Source organism: Canis aureus, chromosome 3, assembly GCF_053574225.1.
Source record: "Canis aureus isolate CA01 chromosome 3, VMU_Caureus_v.1.0, whole genome shotgun sequence".
Taxonomy (NCBI): domain Eukaryota; kingdom Metazoa; phylum Chordata; class Mammalia; order Carnivora; family Canidae; genus Canis; species Canis aureus.
In genome coordinates, this window is record NC_135613.1 from 18,015,948 (window position 1) to 18,036,555 (window position 20,608).

Sequence of the window (20,608 nt, forward strand, 5' to 3'; positions counted from 1 at the left end):
CCACAGCCCCTTGCTCATCATCACACTGTTATGAGGCCCTCCTTTACCCACCAACACACTCTGTGGAACAGATGCTCCCTAAGATTACCAATGACTGCCTGGTTATTAAATCCAAAGGACATTGCAGACCATACTTTCTTTCTTGAAATACAGTTTCCCACTACCACTACTATTATGGAAATAACAGCAAAGCCTCTTGTTTTTCCTTCTACCTCTCTTGCTATTCCTTGTAAATCTGATACCACTTCTTTCTCTTTTTCCATCCTTTAAATGTCCATTTTCTCCAGTATTCCATCACTGGACCCTCCTCACATTTACACGTTGTCCTCTAGCTTTAACTATGATCTATACACTAATGATTCCCAATCTCCCATGCCAGGTGCTCCTTCTAAGCTTCAGACTCGCATGACTACGGCTATGGGTATCTATACCTCGATATTCCACAAACACGCTGAACTCACTGCCATCTCCACCAACCCACTGCTTTCAATTAATGCTTCTTCCTGCCCTCCCTATCTCCATGACTGGCTCTACTACCCACCTAATAGATCAATACAAAAAACAAACCAAAATCCCTCAACTCTTGCCTTTCTTTCAATTTGAGGGGATGAAGGGTGGCTACAGCTCATTTCCTTACTCTCCTCAGTGGCTACCACTTCTCCTAAGAATCCTTCTACTCCCCCAAAGCTTGACCTCTTCGTGTTCCCAGAGAACCCCATCTTCCCCCGTATTAACACTTTTTACCCATTGCACTGCAAACTGCATTATTTTCTTAACTACATCTCCACTAGACCATGGATTTATGGAAAACATGATCTCATCATTCCCTAGTGCCTGGCATATATCTGGTGTTCTAGTAATATACAATGAACAAATCAAAGATGGTGCTATGAATTCAGCCACACCCAAACCTCTCTTCACCACCCAAGAGACACAGAAAGGCCTGTAACTTTGAAACCTAAATGTGTATGTCTCTAATACTTAAGATTTTTGGTAATTGCCATGCCTGAACCATTCCTTAGCAATTGGTCAGGCTGCAAGGAGCTATACAAACTCCTTTCAAGGACAGTGTAAGTCCCTCAAGACATGATCTTATGCAATGAAGAATGACTTGACATAAAAGTCTACCTGAAAATAAGCTGATATCTACCCACAGGGGATAATTTAAAATAACTTTCAAAAGATGGGAGAATCATAGTTCCATTCAATATTCACCAGGTGCCTACTATGTTCCAAAGAAATCAATTCGACTCAACCAATATATCCTCTTTGAAGATACCTGTTTCTTCAAACACTACAGAGACGAAGTTATATCACTAACCATCTATTCAGCTACTACGCATTTGACAGTAATTATCTCAGGTATGACTGGTAAATAGGGAAATGATGTCAGTGTGACAAGTAGGTTGTGTTGATTCTTACATTATTTTTCCTAGATTGTTAATATTCTGAAGCAATCATAGCAAAGCACCCTCACAAAGAAAGATTTAGTGACGCATGAAGACCTTGGAACAAAGCTGAAAATGCACTCCAGTGCCTTCCTTTAACACGAGTGGTGGCAGACCATGGCTTCAAGAACCACTATGCTTCCCACTATGTTAACCTGCCTGGTGAGGCTGCAAGTTACAAACAAAGACACTCTGAAAACATTTCTCCCAATAAAGATGAATGAAGAGGCCTATGCCCTGAGCCAGACTGAACTTCGATGAAAACAGTACCTATTAGAAACAAATGCCCCCTGCAATCTACAGAGAGGAGTCAGGAGCCCAATCTGAAGGCCGTCAAGGACTGACAAGTTAAGGGCAAACACCAGCCAGATGCTTATTTCTGGTGACAAAATTCTGTAAGTTTTGAACAGTCTGCCTCAGTCCCGCTCTTCCCATAAACCCACAGTTTCCCATATTCTTAGCATGTGATTTTGCAGAATACAAGGGCAGAAATGCCTGTGTTCATTACTGTAGCAGCGTCGATTTTCAACGAAAGTAAATTGCTTTCAACCAAACTAAAATTATCCTATTATTATTGTCATTTGTCTTCCTGGGAATGAAATGAAGGCAATATTTTCATGCACACACACACACACACACAAACATACAATTACACACACATTTACATTAGATATGGATGGACACATGCATGCTTTTCCATCCCCTGCCCCCCCCACACCCAAAGAAGACATATGGCACATTTCATCCTTTTAAGAAGAACTCTGGGATGTATAAATAAACTGTTGACCTGTTGACAAACACAGAGAACTATCACTGTCAAGTCCATCTTGGCTACTACTGACTTTGTCTCCAGATATAGAGCATTCTCCTTGAACAATTTCACCAGGGAAGTAGAGAGAGACCTCCTCCACAATTGTCAGCTATCACAAGGGAAGGGGGTGTAAAATACCACCCAACAGCCACATGGAAGGCCACATGGTTAAAGCTTAGTTGCATTCAATCCTTCTAATGAATAATAGTCTGGCTCTCTGGAAAGGGACTCGGCCACACTTCCTTCCAGAGGGAACTGACAGCCACCCATACACATGGTGTTACCACCACCGAGAGATCACAAGCTGGGGAGGAAAAGAGAACAGAAGGTAACACTCAATACAAGGATAATAAAGGTCAGCCAAGGTTCTTTTTATACACTTAATTTAGTCTTCTGTTCACTCACTGATTCTGTCAACAAGTATCTGAATGTGCAAGGAGCTAGGGACAGGAGAGAGGCAAAGTAAGAGAACTGGGCTCCTTATTCTCTGATTATGTCTTCCTGATACCCAAATATCTTAATGAATGATCCACTATATTCTTGGGGTTACAAATTCTAATGCTTGCTGGAGCCATATAAGTAAATGTAAGAATGGGTATACGGTAATAGGGAGCCCTGGGACAAGGACAAACTAGAGATCACCTGTACCATCTAAAGGTACTCAAATCCATTTTTCTTATCTACCATGGAGGCAAAGCAAAATACATAGATAGCCCAGACCCACTCACAGCCACTTTATGACTCTTATGTTTAACAGAATGCAGACCAGAGCATCTGGATAAGAATTTCATTTTGTATCCAGATACCTGGCTCTAAGAGGATCAGCCAATATTTAAGATCACCTTTCCCTAGGTGATGACTGTTAATACACCAGAAGATGACGAAAACAACTCTTCTATAGGGGAGACAAAGCAGAACCACCTGTCAAGATCCAAAACTTTGGAAAGGGAGCTTGATTCTGTATTTCCCCATTATGATTGAAGAGTGCCATTGCATAAAGCTTTTATTTTCTGGCATTTTTTTAAGCAGTACCTATTCCTTTAAAAAAAAAAACAAAAAATGCTGAGGAAAGTTTACTCTTTACAATTTAATTATCTGAAGCACTAGAGAGAGTATGAAGAATCTCTATAATCCAAATCGTATCTTCACTATAAAGGGTCAAGGATAATGTCAGTAGACACACAGGTAAAGTATATCAATTACAGATATAATCGTTCTTAGCCCACTCAAGGCACAGTTTATTGGTTGGAGGTGATAGGAAGCCATCTTCTACATACTTGAATATAATATTTAATTAATGTAATACCATAATTGAGAATAAGATGAGTTTTCTTCTTTTTTTTCTTTCAAGGTCAATGTACTAGATATTCCAAGATCTGTCCTTAAATCAATACCCTATGATTTTATACAGACAACTTTACAGTTAGAAATATATAGGCTGATGTACAGTTCTCAACACTTAGTGGTTTTTAAAGCTAAATTCGTACAACAAATAAAATTCTTCAGTATGTTATATAATGTAGACACAGTCCATAAAAATGTTAACATTGGTTATAGTCACATAATGCAATTTAGCCCTTTTACTAATGATGATGCAAATAATCAGCAACGGGGAAAGCAGCTTACACCTCCTACAATTGCCTACTATCACAGAAGTAATTATTATTATTGTCCCGTTATCAGACTCCAGTAAGAACTCTTGAGGCACTAAGATAGTTCCAAGGCCAGTGTGAAAATTCCCCTAAACAGATTATGATTACCAGTGTTAAGGTGGGTAGTTTCAGGTGAACATTAAACAAGAAATGATCCCCAGACGGTTCATAAGTTCCAAACTTTAAATGGAGAAATACTGACGGCTCCTGATACGGCCTCTTAACGCCTTCACAACGCACCCAGGCAATGTGAGCAGCTCTAGGTTGACTCAGTAATCAATGGGCAGAAAAATCCACACTTCTCGGGAGATGAGCTTTGCCGCTGAACAGTATCTACTCTGGACCAATGTCCTAATAGTGCTAGTTCTACTTGGAAGAGCTCAATCAGACTTCCCATTTTACTGAGCTTCAACTTTTGGTTTCAGACATTGCTCCGCCATCTTGAAACACACCAAAGAGCTTGCGTGGCACACCGGGGCCGTGATCTGCCAAAGTTCTTCACCAGATTTCCGCGCCCAACTTCACCTTCCTTATTAGCATAAGGATGAGGAAGGCGGTGGGGTTGAGAAGAGGTCAACTTGCCGCATTCTTTCAGGGAGTGCTGTGATCACCCGTCTGTCCCACCTGAGCCCACCGGTTAGCAGAGGCCCATCATCAGGCCTCCTCGAGTCCAGCATCATCCGAGAGGCTCCAGTGACACAGGAAGCCAAGGTAACCTGCCTGTTCTCCATTCTTCTTCTCTCACCACAGCCTGCAAATCTACCACCTGAAAAGATTTTCAGCCGCCCAGAGGGCCCACAGGAAAAACCTTATGTAGGTGAATCACCGCTGCAGTTTCTCACCCGTTCGGTTAACTCCACCCTTTTGGGGCGCTCATCTCAATGTAGTCAGGAGCCGTGACAAGCAGGGCTGGGTTCAGGACTTCTTTACTCGAGGAGTGCAGGTCCAGGCTGGGCGCTGATGTTGGCTTCCTTCCTGGAGGATCAGCGGGGCCTTGTGGGGTCTTAGCTTCCTGACTCTGACTCCCATCCTAGGGCCGACTCCGTCCCGGAGGCGCTCTCCCCGGGGGGCGCGCGGGGCCTGCTTCTCCTTGTGCCCACTTGCCAGGAACCCTGGAGGCTGGAGCGGTTGTGCCCGGAGCCAGCTAGAACCCAGCTCCTGGAGGCCACGGCTATTCATTCCTCCATTGTCTCACGGATGCCAGACTAATGACTTCCTTGACCACTTTTAAGACGCTTTCAAAGTCTCCGAGGCTGGCCACCACCTGGGCGGAACTGGTGGACCTGGAGGCAGGTGGCCACGGAGGGTGATGCCGCGTGTCGGAAGCAGGGCTCCCATTCCAGGTCCTCCAGCAACACGTTACCACCCACCTCCGACTTCCATGTCCTCCTCCCTCGCACTCGGGCCCTCGGCAGCGCCCCCTCTCGCCCCCGGCGAGCACGGCACCCGCAAGGACCGCCCCCACGCCGGGCCGGGAGGGCTTCCGAGCCGGCGGAGGGGGCAGCAGGTGGGGGGCGGGGGGCGGCGGCCGGTGGCCCCGGGGCGCGGTCAGGCGGGTGTCCCCCGAGCCCCCAGCCCGTCGCCCCCCTCGCCGTCTCCCCGCGCCGCGCCGGGGCTGGGCTGCGCTCCCACGCCCGCCCCCCTCCCGTCCCCTCCCCTCCCCTCCCCTCCCCTCCCCTCCCGCGCCCCCGGCCCAGCCCGGGCCGCGCACCCCCGCCCCGCACCCCGCCGGCCGCCGCGCGGCCCCCCGCATTCCCGGCACGTCCGGCGCCGACTTTTACCTGTACTTTCTGCACTCGAGGCGGCTCGTCGGGCGAGAAACACCTCCCCGGGACCGCTACCTCCCCCGCCCCGGCTCCGCCCGGCTTCCTCCTTCCCCTCCAAGGCCGCAAAGTAGATGGAGTAAGAGAGTGTGTGCGAGAGAAAGAGAAAGAGGGAGCGGGCGCGGGCGCCGCGGGAGGGCGGGCGGCGGGCGGGAGGCGCGCCCGGCCCCCGCCGCCCTCCGGCCGCCGCCGCCGCCGCCGCCGCCGCCGCCGCCGCGGGCTCGGCAACTCCGGCTCGCGCCCGGCCCCGGCCCCGGCCCCGGCCCGGTCCCCGCCGCCCGCCGCCGCCGCCGCCGCCCGCCGCCCGCCGCCCGCGGGCCGGGCCGGCCGCGCCCCCGCGTCCCCGTACCTCGTAAAGGTCCCCAGAAGCCATGCCAGGCTGCGGAACTTGGCTCGCCGGGTGTGCGCGTCTGCTCGCTCGCGCCCTCCGTGCGTGTGCGCGAGGGGGCCAGTGTGCGCGTGTGTGCGCGCGTGTGTGTGTGAGTGTGTGTGTGGTGTGTTGAGTAAACTGTGTTTTTGCAGAATGACAGGCTTGGGGGCTGCCTATGCGCAGAATCAGAGCGGGCGGCGGCGGGGCTGGCGTAACCGGCAGCGGCGGCGGCGGCGGCGGCGGCGGCACGAGCGCGGGCAGCAGCGACGGCCGCGCAGCGCGCCCGGGAGGCACCGACGCGGCCCGAGCGCCGCGGCCCCCGCGACCCGGCGACCCGGCGGCGGTGGCTGCAGCGGGCAACGGCTCGCCCCGGCGCCGCCTGCAGGAAGCCGCCCCGCGCCCGCCGCCGGCCCGGACGCTGCTGCCACTGGGCGAGTCCCCGCCCCCCGGGAGCCCGGCCCGGCCCCCGGGGAGGGGGGGCGGGGGCGCCTGCCCGGCCGCGCCCCGGGGGACCGGTCCCGGAGTCGCGGAGCGCCCGGGCCCGCCCCGCCGCCCCGGGCCGGCTCCGGAGGCGGCGGCGGGGCCCCGCGGGGGTGGCGGGCCAGGTGCCCTCCGGGCGCACCCGGCCCCGGGCTGCGAAGGGGCGGCCGGGGAGGCAGGTAGAGAGCTGCGGTGTCAGGTCGCAGGGACGGGGCCCCGGCTGGGCTCGGCCGGCCGGGGGACCTCACCTCACCTCGTCCACCGCCCTCCCCCCACCCCTGCGCAGCCCAGAGAGGGAGTGGGCGATGATGTGCCAGGAGGCCGGGCCCCTCGGGGCTGCGCAGCCCCTCCCTCTCCCTCCAGTCTGGTTGGTATAGACGTGGAGGCCCCAGGGAGGAGGAATGACCTGGCCCAGACGGAGGCCCCAACAGGGCACCCCATAAACCCCGGAAAGTCTTTAGGGCCAGGCGTGGCCTCCCATCAACAGCGGCCCCCGTGTCCCCGCCCCCCCTCCCCCCATCCGTGCCCCCATTGATTCACTCATCCACTACTCAGACATCTTCCAACACTACACAGTGTCCCAAGACAGGCACGACTGGGACTCTGAATCCAAGAGGGCAGACTAGCCACAGGCACGTGAGCAGGATTCAGCACAAAGGAGTTCCTACTATGTGCCAAACTCCATAGCTCAAAGAACTGGAGAAGTTCTCTCAAGTACAAACGCTTCCTACCAAGATCCTGGATAAATGGTCACCCTTCCGATTAAAGGTTTCTCTCTGTAAGTGATAGGATTAATTCATAACCTAGGAAGACAGGCTTCTGAACTTGGAAGGACGCTCTTCCTCGTCCCAACCCCCAAATGCCCAATTGGTCATTTTCTCCAGATGAGAAGTGGACATTACTCACATCCTTCATTTCCTATTTGTGAGACTTTGGACAAGTCACTTTACTCATCTCTAAATTGGAGGTGGTGATAAACACCCAAAATGATGTAAGAATTTAATAGAGAGCTATGTATATATGAAGTGGCCTATAGCAGTGGAACCCAATAAAGGTTACTTGTGTCTGAATCTGGACCCTGAACTGCCCTTGTGGAGAGAAAGATGGTGGAGGAGAGTGTATGACAAAGAGAAAGGGTTTAATCTAGAGGCTGTCAAACTTTTAAAAAGTCACCAAATTTTTTAATTTAAAAAAAATGCTTAGAATCTGAACCACAGAGTTTTCATATCTGGCTCATTCTAGGACACATGAGTTTGCATATGCTGTTCCCTCTGCCTAGAATGTCCTTCCACATGGAATCCATCTGGACAACTCTTCCTCTTCCTGCAGGGGCTTGTTTATCTTTGTATCACAAGCACCTATCACTATTCCTGGCAGAGAGTGAGTACACAATGAATGTTTGTCAGGCTATGCCAATACAACAGATTTTATACCAATTTCTAGTTAAAATCTCATATTAAAACAATGGGGGGGAGGGTGAATGTGTAGAAATAAAGTATATTTGAATTAAAAACCGTAGGGGGAAAAAACTGTAGGAATTGTTATGGCAATCCTCTCCCCTTTTCATACTATTTTACCAATAGTTATGGTTTTAAATAATAATAAACAGTTCTCAATCTGTAGGTCACAAATTTTAATGATCCTTAATTTGTACTTGAGAACAAATCCACCATCATAGCATAAGGATGTAATTTGGAAGTAGAAGACAAGAAAGAACCTGGGTTTGGAAATAATCTGCTCAGACAAATTTGAATATATAATCAGTAGTTTTATAAAAACACCAAAAACTTGACTTGTACTGGCCAAATACTCCTGAGGAATGTGAACACGCTTTGAAAAAAACCTTGTCCAGACAACTGTTACAGAGTTCACAGAAGAGGATATTCACTGTGGATTAGCATGCTCAGGGAATATTTTATGAAGGAGGCATAATCGAAAACATCTTGAAGACTCATGGGAAAGAAGGGACAGTATTTTAATTTGGGAAAGGGGTAAGAGTAGGTGTTAGGTGGTACTACAATGAGAGGGGTGCTAGAAGATTAGAAGATTGATCCATGGAGGTCATAGGACATTGGATAGCAAATGTAGGTCAGTTCATGGAGAGTCTTGAATGGTTTGCAATTTAGCAAGTCAGAAATGAAAAACTGGAGAAGACTTAAATCCATCAAAAGCATGTACCAATCGAAATGTGCTTTAGAAAACTAATTCTAGAAGAAATAGGAGAAATGGACTTCAGGGGTTGAGGTTAGAGTCAGGGAGAATAATTGCAGTGGTCCACAGAGGTGGCAATAGAAATGAAGAAGAAAAACTGGATTTGCAATGAAGAACCCCACCAGCCACCAACTTTCCTATGGTCACTCCACTTGCTTCCATAGAGCATTTGATCCAAATCAACAGCACTTGATGACTAACAGGATATGTGAGTGCCTATGTGCACGCACGTGTGAGCGTGCATGTGTATGTGTGTGTATATTGAGAGTTGGGGGAGAGGTGAGCAACTAAGGAAAGAAAGGATACAGAGATGACTAAGGTTTTAAACTGAGTGAGCTACCCATCGTCATAACATTGTTCTATTCTGAGCTTGCCTCCAACCATCACTAGCTTCCAGAAAAGCCAGATGCTTCCTGAAGGATGAAGGGAAGGTTCTTCATCCTCTGTGAGAAGGTTGACCCAACCAATGGACAGTTCTGCTCCAGACTCTTTGGGTCACATAGAAACATTGTTGCTTATGGAGAATGGGAGATACCTACCATAGTCCAAAAATTGGGATAGATAGACTCTTCATACTAGCCATAACTTAAGGACAAGTGATAAAACTCAACTCAGGCTGATTTAAAACAAAGAATGTATTGACTCACATAGATTAGAAAAGGATGGAATTGCTCTCAGGGTTGGCTGGATTCAAGGTCTCAAATGACATGATATGATATGATATGATTTGATATATGATTCGATTCCCAGGGAAAGACTCTGCTTGGCTGATTGTAGATCATATGCTCTTATTTTGGCTCTATTATTGTAGTCAGTCACTGATAGTACTCTATGATTGGCCAACTTAAGTCACACACCCACCTATAGGGCAAGAAGAGTACAGTAATTCGCAGCTTTACCAAAATTACATGAGTGGAAGTGGGAATGAGCATAAACCCAAAGGAATGGGAGAAGGCATACTGGGAAGATAGATACCCACCATATGGTGGAACAAACCTGGGGTAGAATGAGGACTTAGAAGCAAGAGCAGTGGCTGCCTAGAACATGACCTTGCGATGGAGCAAAACCCGCCAGTTTAATAGGCAAAGACAGATTGTATTTACTAACCTGACAGTGGATTAGAATGTGGCAACTACTTGAGACATGATCTTGACCTCCGGTATAGTATGGTAGTTGAACATGTAGAGTCAGAATGCCTAGGTTCCAATTCTTGCATCATCACTACTAACTATATGCTGTGAGGTTTTTGACTTAACTACCCTGTCCTTCCATTTTCAAATGTATTTGTTATTTCTTGCCACACAATTATCCCCAAAATTTGGTGGCTTAAAACAAAAGGTATTTCTTATCTCATAATATCTGTGTGTTAGAGATTCAGGAGCAGCTTAGCTGGCTGGTTCTGACTTCTAGTCTCTTACAGGGTTGCAGTTAAAATTTTGGCTAGGACTGCAGTTGTTTGAAGGTTTGACTGAGTCTGGAGGTTCAACCTCCAAGATCATGCACACATAGCTGATTGGCAGGGGGCTTCAGCTCCTAGCCATGAAGATCACTTCATAGGCTTGCCTGAGTGACTTCATGCCATTCTATTCTAGTCCCTCAAATCCAACAAAATAGAGCAAAACTGTCAAAGCTTCAGCTCTTTCTAGCACAAAGTCCCTAATTAATCTGATGTGTTGGTCCATGCTAAAGCTATTTAATGCAGAGGCATTTTATAGCACATTCAGACTGTGTGACTGGGGAAGTCAGGTCCATGCCCCCCATGTTAAAGATGAGAAAACTAAGACCTAGATTGGATGATCCAAGAGAAAGAACAAGGAGGAAGTCACAATGGCTTTGACCATCTAATCTTAGAAACCAAGCACTGTCACTTCCACTGTATTTTATTCTTTGGAACTAAACCACTAAGCCTAACCCCCACTCAAGAGGAGGCAAATCAGCTCCCACTTTTTAAAGGGAGAGCTATCAAAGAATTTGTGGACATATTTTTAAACTACTACACCACATCTGTAAATCAAAGTGATAAATACCCCATAGAGTTGTTTTAAGAATTAGATGAGATAATCCATACAAAGCACCTGTCACTGTAATAAGGGCTGAATAATGGTATTTGTTATAATTACTATTAAAACTACCAATACTAGCTTCAAACTCAATATGTATCACTTATATCCTTGAATGTTCAAGATTCCTATAGAAAGCTATTAAATAAAACCTTCAAAATTAATATTTTTCTCAAGGCATACAGAAACTCTTGTTACTAATTAAACTTTATTTTTAGCATTAATTTAAAAATACTTTACTTCAGTAATAATAATTGAAGTAACATCATACTTATTCAGTACAACATGCTAGGTATTATTCTTACTGAACATAACAAATAATGCCTTGCCCTCACAATGTTTACAGTATGGTGGAGGAGAGGGACAAGAAAAACAAAATGAATATATAGTATCATTTCAGGTATTGATAAGAAGTATAAAGAAAACTGAAGCTAGGTAAGAAGATAGAGAGGAACTGAGATGAGTGTATACAAGCGTGGGGGGGGGGGGGAATTGGTTTAGATCACGTGGTTAGGCAAGACCTGGTTAAGGTGATGACATTTGAGCTAAAACCTGAACAAAGTGAGAACACCAATCAAATCAGAGGGCAGAGAATGTCAGAGGGAGAAAACAGCAAAGGCAAAGCCCTGAGGCTGAAGAACTTGGTATGTTCAAGGTTCCGCAATTAAGCCAATATAGGTAAAGCTGAGGGAGCATAGGAAGAGGGAAGTCAGAGAGCTAACCTAGGTCCAGGTATGTGTTGGGACTTGTAGGCAAAGAATTTGGATTCTTAAGTGATATGAGAGGTCAGTGAGGAAGCTTTGAAGAAGACAATGACATAATTGGATTGGCTCCTGGGTGGAGAATGGAATGGACGGGGATGAAAGGGATGCTGGACGCCATTACAGAAGTCCAGGTGTAAGACCCTAGTGATGTGGCCTAAGAAGGATGGCATCAACATGAAGGGGAGTGATTGGACGGGGGAACACAGGGAGATATGTGTAGAAGCAGAACCCCAAATTTTTGGTCTGAGGGTCTGGAAGAATGGAGGTTCCATTTACTGAGGTGAGGGAAATGAGGAGTGGTGCATTCTGGAGGTGGCATAAATGCTGGGTAGGGGGAAATCGATGGCTCAGTTCTCAGATGTGCTAATTTTGAGATGTGTATTAGATGTGCAAGTAAAGGTGAAAGGGTATTGAATATGTGAGTCTGGAACTCAGACTGGACATGTGGCAGGAGTGATCAGCATACCAATGGCAAGTAAAGGGACTAGTGATGGTCACTGGTGAAGTGGGCAAGGACCTGAAAGAGAAGAGGGCCTAGAGCCATTTGGCATTTAGAGGCCAGGAAGAAGAAGATGAGGAGCCAGTAAAGGAGTCTGAGAATGGGGGGATTAAAATAGGAGGGAACCGAGAGAACATTGTGTCCCCAATCCAAATGAGAGATAGCACTGATCATTAAATGTCGACGGGAGGTTGGGTGAGAAGAGGACTGACCATGGGACCTGGCAGCATGGAAATCTCTGGTGACCCTGACAGGACTAGTTGTAGTGGAGTGGTAACGTTGAAACTTAGACCAAAGTGAATTAAAGAGAATTTAGGCAGAGAGGAAGTGCAGATGGTAAGCAGAGGTGACTCATTCAAGGCCTTTTGCTATAAAGAGCAGAGAAGTGGGTCAGTAGATGGAGGGGAGCCCTGCATGTGGGAAGGGTTTTTAATATAGACAATATGACAGCATGTCTGTGCCATGATAGGAATGATACACTAAAGAGGAGCAAACGGCCAGGCAGCAGAGAGAAGAGAGAACTGCTGGAACAGTCTTTGAAAGGCCAATGGGGAGGGGATGCAGACAGCTGAAGTGGAGGGGTTAGACTTAGAAGTCCATCTGTGCTCGGTTGAATAGTGTCCCCCTAAAATTCATGTCCACCTGGAGCCCTCAAATGTGACCTTTCTTGGAGATGTAGTTAGTTAAGATGAGATCACACAGGATAAAGCTTGTCCCTAATCCAATAACTGGTGTCCTTATAAGAGAAAATCAGGGATATATCAGGAGAATGCCTCAAAGTGACAATGAGAACAGAGTTTGGAGCAATGTGTTTATAGCCAATAAATGCCAAGGGTTTCCAGCAACCATCAAAAAGTGGAAAGAATTGAGCTCTTGGAGGAAGTGTGGCCTCCTGACACCTTGATTTCAGGCTTCTAGCTTCCAGAACTGTGAAAGAATACATTTTTGTTGTTTTTAGCCATCAAGTTTATAGTACGTTATCATGGTAGCCACAGGAAACTAATTCACCATCCACTGGAAGAGCAAGGAAGGAATGGCTTTTCTAGTGTTTGATGTTTGAGGACAGATTTTAAAATATGTGAAGTCAAGTCAGAGAGAAGAGTGGAGTGACTAGGAAAATAGAGTGGTGGTACTGAAAGTCTATTGGATATTTGTATTCATAAGTTAATCAGACCAGTAAGCATGGTGATGATTTATCCAGTCACATTCAGTTGTTCAGGGGCAAGCTGGGTGTTGGGTTTAACCCAGGTTGGGATTAATGGGATTAGCTATGTGTGTTCAATGGAAGGAGAGAGGGGAAACGGAGTTAAAAAGTATATGTATGGAAGTGATCATGATGACAGAATGATGGGTGTGGTAACAGGAAGGTTGGGTTGGAGGTGATAGAAACAGAGGTGTTGGTCAATGGATGGAAACAAAAATTGATGGAGTAAGGATTCTCTGATGGGGCAGTCAGTAAGGAAGGCTAACCACTCATGAGCAACTACCTTGGGCTACATGACCATCCTATTTCCTTCACCTCTTTCTTGCTTCCTCTACACACTGTAAGGACCACTGTTGTCCCAGCATAATGGTAACAGGACATTAAGAATAGGGGGTGAATCTGGGATAAGGACTGAGGGTTGAAAAAGACCACAGATATTGGGGTTGGGAAAAGGGCTGGGAAATGAAGGAAGGAGAGAAAAAAAAAAAGGACCTTCCAGAACCCCAACCAAGATATTCTTTGAAAGACCTTAAGGAAGGGAAGAGTAAAGTGTTGAGCCATTCATGATCTCCAGTGATTTCAGGTAATGGAGTGAGCAGTCATTTTTTTCTAGTCAGTGTAGGCAGAACTCAGTTATTATAGGCACGTTGTATCATTTCATCATTTCAACAAGGTAAGAACCATTGTCCCCTATTTTATAGATGCAAGAAGAAAGGGCCATGACCTGGGGACATGCTCTGGAAAGGGCAGGTAAAGCTTCTGTGGCCAAAAAGTAGCCCAGACTCCCTGTGGGCTATGTGTTTGGGGGAAAGTTACTTTTTGCACAAACTATCAGGGGAGGAAAAAAATCCAAGTATTTGGCCTTGAGCTTTAATAAAGAATTAGTCCTATGACTTTGAAATCTTAGGGTAGGAGGTGAGTGGATTCTGGGAAGCAAATAATATCAATGTTTTAGGGTGTGTGTGTATGTGTGTGTGTTGTATAAGAAGAAGTAATTTGGACTTGTTAAGTTGAAAAAATTTTAAAACACAGGAATTCAACCACATAAAAATAACACACAAGCTCACACTCTGTTAGCTGCCAGAGCAATCAAGTTATCTAGAATCATATAACTTCTAGAAAAGTCTCCAGTACCCTGAGAGATTGAGTGAAAAAGGCAAATATATCTTAGTATTATTATAAAAATAATTTGACTATATGGATTCCTGAAATGGTTTCAGGGGCCCCAGGATTGCCTGGACCATTCTTTGAGAATTGTAGTTCTATGGAATCATGTAAAAGCCTATCTTTGTATAGGTAAAGTTGCATCTTTGAAGATTATATGGACATTTTTTTAACTAAATAGACTTAGGCTGCATTGTTCTTATATTTTGAGAGATGAGTGTGCATGTTCTTATTCACAAAGTTCCCCCACAGAAGACTAGAATAGAGGCCCAGGACCTGAGTGCACCCTTCTTCACCACAAGCTTATGAAGGAACCCTAAGGAAACACAACTAAATGTACTGGTGAAGCCCTACAGGAAGATTTCTCCTCCCCTTCCTCTTCCTTTTTCTCTTCTTTTTTACACTTTTATAACATGAAAATTCCAAACATATGCAAAAGACAGAGAATAATGATGTGAGCCCACATGTACTCTTTAACCAGGTACAAAAACAACAGTCCAAAGGGCATCTGGGTGGATCAGTCAATTGAACAACTAACTTGGTTTTGGCTCAGGTCATGATCATGGGGTCATGATCTCAAGGTCATGAGATTAAGCCTCCCATCAGGCTCTGCACTCAGTGGGGATTCTGCTTGAGATTCGTTCCCTCCTCCTCCTTCTGCTCCTTCCCCCATGTTCTCTCTCTTTCTCAAATAAATAAATCTTTATTTTTCTATCTAAATTCAGTTTGCCAACATATAACACCCAGTGCTCATCCCATCAAATGCCCTCCTTAGTGCCCGTCACCCAGTCACCCCACCCCCTCATCCTCCTCCCCTTCTGAAACCCTTTATAAACAAATCTTTAAATAAAAAAAAAAAAAGTCCAAGGTCATTCTTATTGTATCTCTATTGCCCCATTTTCTCACCCCACATGCTAGATTATTTGAAACAACCATATCATTTCTTCTGAAAATGTGTCAATACATATCTCTAAAAGATACGGACTGTTCTCATAAATGTAACCACAATACTGCCAGCACATGTAAATTAACACTAATTCCTTGATATCAAATATTCAGTTGATGCCCAAATTTCTCCAGCTTTCTCATAAACACTTTTTGACAACTGGTTTGTATAAATCAGGATCCTAACATCCATATGTGTATTTGTTTGCTATGACTCTTAAATTTTTATTAACCTTTAGGCATCTCCTTTTTATTGTTTTATTTTATTTTATTTTTTATTTTATTTTATTTGCCTTTTTGTTGTTGTTAAGGGACACTAGATTATCTGTCAGCAGTGTCACTTAGCATGTGCTTCTCTCCCCAGTATTTCCTACATGTGGGTATCTAGATCTAGTTTGGGTTTGTTTTGGGGGCAAGATTGCTTATTGGCTGGTATTATGCACTCCCACCATAAAACACATAATATCTATCTTTCCTTTCATGATTTCAGCAGCCACTGATAATCCTTGCCTAGATCCATTTCATTGGTGTTGCAAAATGGTGATTATCTATCATTTCTTCCTTATATACAAAATCTTTCCTGATTGAATCTTTGGTTGTCCTAAGATGCAGTTGTACAGGACAGGCTGGATAAATGTTTAAATCTTTCCTTTTATTTATTAGTCTTTTAAATCATGATTCTCTAACATCTCCAAAGGATCATGATGTATTTAAGTGTCATTATAAATGCATGAATTTAAGCATTTAATATGTTTCACCCCATTGCCATTGTTCCTCTTCTTATTAATCTGATTGCTCCTGTTTGGTCAGGAGGAGCAACTTCCAGTTGGTTCTTGAGACTTCAAACATATCCTTGCTTTCTGGTTTGATAAGATGCTCAGGCATCTTAACCACTTCCTGCACCAGACCTGGAATCTACCATTTCACCAATGATTCCTGGTTCTTCTTACTGAGAAATGGTATTAAGATACCATGAAGTGAACATCAGCTTGTAGCTATAGCTTGATCATTGTTTTTAGGTCTTTTCAGTGGACAGAGCTAGAATTTTTTTGTAGGTCTTTTAGCCCTTAGGATATATGCCACAAGGGATGTCCAGTCACTGATAGTTATATGGTTCCAAAGTTAAATCTACAAACAAAGTATATTTAGGGAAGTCTAGCTTCTACCGTTTTTTTCTCCACTCTGTTCCCTCTTTCCCCTTGTAGATAACCATTTTATTTCATGGTTTATTACTGAAATTTTAATATAAACAAATATGCACATACATTCATATATCCTCATTTCCTAGACAAATGTTAGTATACTATGCACATTTTTCTCTTCTTTGCTTTTCTAACTAAGCATTATACCTTGAATATCATTCTTTAGCATTATTTGAAATTTTTCTTTTTATAGTTGCATAATGCTCCATGATGTGTCAGTATCATAGTTGTACATCCTGTTGATGGAAAGCTTCTTGCAATTATAAATTGTACTGCAATGATTAGCTTTATGCCTGTATCTTTTTAATTTTCTGCTAGCCTACAGGCAGATTTTAATTTTATACTTAATAACCTGACTTCAAAAAAGGTACTAATCATTATCATATGTTGGGAGAAAGGGTATCCAAAACAAGCCCACCATTGTGGGCAGAACACTAGGTTTATTTCTATTTCTAAAAGAAGTGGCTGCTGCAATTGTCAATCATCATGGTAAGGAACTGGTCTAGAGATGACAAATGAGTACTTTCAGTGAGGAGAGAACTTTAGGTTCCATGAAAGAGAAATGCCTTACAGGAAGTCATTGAGAATGGAGGCAAAAGAGGTGAACCACTACCAGAATTACCCATTCTAGGAAGTGGCCCTGGTAGTGCCAGGTGGGAACTCAGATGAAGGAACTTGGATATCTGGTCTTAGGGAATAATCCAGTAATTGATTTTAACTTTCTCTTTGTTCAATTTATTTTATTTCATTACAAGGTCTTTACTCAGGCTTTGTGAAATGTTACAGCAGTATCTTAATTGTGCTATTGAAAATTCAGAGACAAGCCTGTATACATGATTGGAATGTAGTGATAAAGCAGAAAGTAGCCATCCCTCCTATCCCTTGCCCCAAGGCTAAGAGAGGAGCAGCAGCAGCAGCAGCAGTACAAGGGAACACAGTGGCTCACAATTCCAGGAAGTAGGGTGAGGACTAATCCTATAGAAATCCTGTGGCATGGAGAATAGTGCCATGGAAATAGGAGATGGTCCAGATTTGGGTCCATATCAACCTGTGGAATGGAGGCAGACTTTTTGATGAAGGAAGACTGCAGAAAAGACCTATAGATGCATGGACACTCATTCCCAAGAGGTCTTTCCTTTTAAGTAGAAAGGACTTTGTGTGTTGGTTGAGGAAATATTAATGATAGAACACAAAGCAATAATCAGGCTACAAAAAAAGGAGTCAATGTACCATTTTTCTAATTAGCCATATATAAAATGTAAAATATTGATTTCTAGTGGTAAATAGACACATCAAGATGAAAATAACAGCAATGAAATCAGAGCAGATGATGAGATCATGGGTAATTTTTTGTATTTTTCTTTGTTTTTAAAGTTTTCTACATTGAATATATATTTGCATTGAAATATAATATTATTTTGAAACAATGAAAAAAATAAGTAAGTCAAAAAAATAAGCAAGGGTATTAATAGGCAATAAAGAAACCAACAAATATAATGAGCAACTAACTTAGGAAAAAACTATCCAAACATGCGTGTAGTAAAAAGAAATTCAAGGTAAAAAAAAAAATCCCAGCTAGATGCCATTTTAATTAACTGATGATTTTTTTAAAAGATTTATTTGAAAGAGAGAGAGAGAGTACAAGCAGGGGGAACAGAAGAGGAAGAAGCAGGCTCCCCACTGAACAGGGAGCCCGATATGGGGCTTGATTCCAGGACCCTGGGATTCCAGGACCCTGAGCCAAAGGCAGATGCTTAACCAACTGAGCCATCCAGATGTACCAATTAATTGATGATTTTAAAAAATTATTCCAATACCTAGTATTGCTAATGATATAGAGAAAATGGCTCATAAACGATGATATCAGCTAAATTGCTGCTATCTTTTCTGGAAGAAAACTTTTCATTGTTTATCATTCTCCTTAAAATGGTCATACCCTAAGGGCCCAGTAATTTAACGTCCATAAAATATTCTAAATAAGAATCAGGTATGTGCATCATGACTTATCTTTAGGGGTATTTATTACCATTATTTAAACAGCAAAAACTATTAAAATATAAATGTCCAAAGGTTAATATTCTACAGGTAATTAAAATCATGACCTTAAGAAGAGTTATGGAAAAAAAAAAGCAGAGTTATGACATGGTGGAAAAGCTGAGTGAAAAAGGCAGATCACAAAATAGTATATCTGATGTGATTACAGTTTTGTTCATAAAATTGAATGTGAGAGGAGTAAAATGTTAACAGTGATTGAATATAGGAGAGTTGGACGTTCTTCCATAGACATTGTTGAATTTTCTCAATGTTCTACAATAAGTATGTATTATGTACACACATAAACAGGCATATTTATAGAATCAGGGCTTTTTAAAATAAAATGTTATTTTAAAAGTAAAGCAAGGTTCTGGAGTGGGAGTTTACAGAGCAACAATGGGAAGAGGCTAGAATGATTTGTATAGTAATGAGCTAAAGTTGGAGACATCAGTATGGACTCATGTTTAACTTGATATAAATACAAGTAGTTACACAGAGAGATATTTATAGATGTGGGTTTATGCACAGGTTAGTATACACATAAATCTCCTTGCTCTGTCAGCTGAGAGGGTCTAGAAGTAATGATACCTCAGTAGTGTCGAGCACACCAAATGCCCAGATCTTGGTTTCTAATACCATTCCTCAATAAAAGAATAGGACTTTTTAGAGGAATGGCTGATTCTGGGACTAAGACCGGAAATACACAAAATTAGCCTGGAATAATCTTATAGTATCAATAAATAAGGAAGTGCTAAAAATTAATAAATAAGCTCATAATAATGAGAGTGTCACGGAAGCCAACAGAAATAAGCTCCCAATGGCTGAAGCTGGAATGATCTGAGCAATGAAAAAAATGAAGTAGTATCGGATTATATCCAAAGTATAAAATAAATATTCATGAGTCAGTACTGGTATAAACAAATTATTGAATAAATAAATGGGTAAAAAGAGACAAATTTCTTTTGCAGAGGTATTCTAAATAATGTATGTAGATACACCCCGCTCAAGGAGGTAAAGCATGACTCCCACTCCTTAGCTATGGCTACATATAGTCAGTTCCTTCCAGAAGTGCACAGTGTGGAAAGCAGGAGGGGAGAGTAATTTTACAGTGGAGAAACCTGACAAACACAACCTCAGCCAGGTAATAAAGACCAAGATAAAGAATGGTAAGTCATCCTGACAGTATGCACCCTTGATATGATGTGATGAAAATGGTATGTTAGCCCTGTGAATTTCTCAAAATCCCATGATGCCAGTCTAATCAAGAGAATAGCATCAGACAAATCCCACCCAAGGGACATTCTACAAAATTATCCCACAACTACTCCTCAAAAACTCATCAAAAACAACAAAAGTCTGAAAAAATGTCACAGCCAAGAGAGGAGTCTAAGACTTGATGACTAAATGTAATGTGGTACCCTGGATGGTATCTTGGAATGGGAGAAATGATATTAGGTACAAATTAAGGTAATGTAAATAAATTATGGCCTTTTAGTTAATAATTATGTATCAGTGTTGATCACTAATTGTGATAAATGCACCATACTAATGTAAAGTGTTAATAATAGGGGATATTGAGTGATAAGTATATGGAAACTCTCTGTACCATCTTTATAATTTTTCTGTAAAAGTATCCTAAGAAATAAAGCAAGGTTATTTTTTAAAGCAAGGTTCTGTAATAAAATACAATAAAAGCATTTTTAGAAATTATCTCTGCAGGATAGATAGGAGGAAAGCCAAGTTGTTTCTGTAGAAAAATATTGTATTAATTTCAATTACCACACAGCTAAAAATACATACTAAGTGGAGGAATATTTTTCTCTTAAGGGAAAAGTGAAATATTACATTTTTCTGAATAGATGTCCATAAGGCAGTGATTTCACTCTTATTTATCACCAAGTAAGAGAGAAAGCAGTGAATTTATCTGAGGGAAAGGCATAC

The 20,608-nt window shown here is 43.3% G+C and overlaps 1 protein-coding gene and 2 long non-coding RNA genes across 4 annotated transcripts in view; 1 reads left to right on the forward strand and 2 right to left on the reverse strand.

The window, feature by feature from the left end:
• The window catches only part of CDYL2 (chromodomain Y like 2), a 195,355-nt gene that overhangs the window by 153,512 nt on the left and 21,235 nt on the right, over positions 1–20,608 (reverse strand). Inside the window, exon 1 of one of the 2 annotated variants that reach the window (XM_077890932.1) lies at positions 6,084–6,333. The exons of the other annotated variant lie outside the window; for it this stretch is intronic. Within the exon in view, the coding sequence (XP_077747058.1) occupies positions 6,084–6,107 (24 nt within the window). The 5' untranslated portion in view covers positions 6,108–6,333. Of the gene's footprint in view, positions 1–6,083; positions 6,334–20,608 lie in introns of those variants that run through there. 2 annotated transcript variants of the gene reach the window in all.
• On the reverse strand, positions 3,332–5,824 carry LOC144310208 (uncharacterized). The gene is made up of 2 exons (XR_013375909.1): positions 5,693–5,824; positions 3,332–5,194 (listed from the first exon to the last, which is right to left on the reverse strand). It is a non-coding gene; the product is annotated as an uncharacterized LOC144310208 (long non-coding RNA).
• The window catches only part of LOC144310207 (uncharacterized), a 38,652-nt gene continuing 24,882 nt past the window's right edge, over positions 6,839–20,608 (forward strand). Inside the window, exons 1-2 of the long non-coding RNA XR_013375907.1 lie at positions 6,839–7,362; positions 7,827–7,964. This is a non-coding gene — a long non-coding RNA (uncharacterized LOC144310207). The remainder of the gene's footprint in view (positions 7,363–7,826; positions 7,965–20,608) is intronic.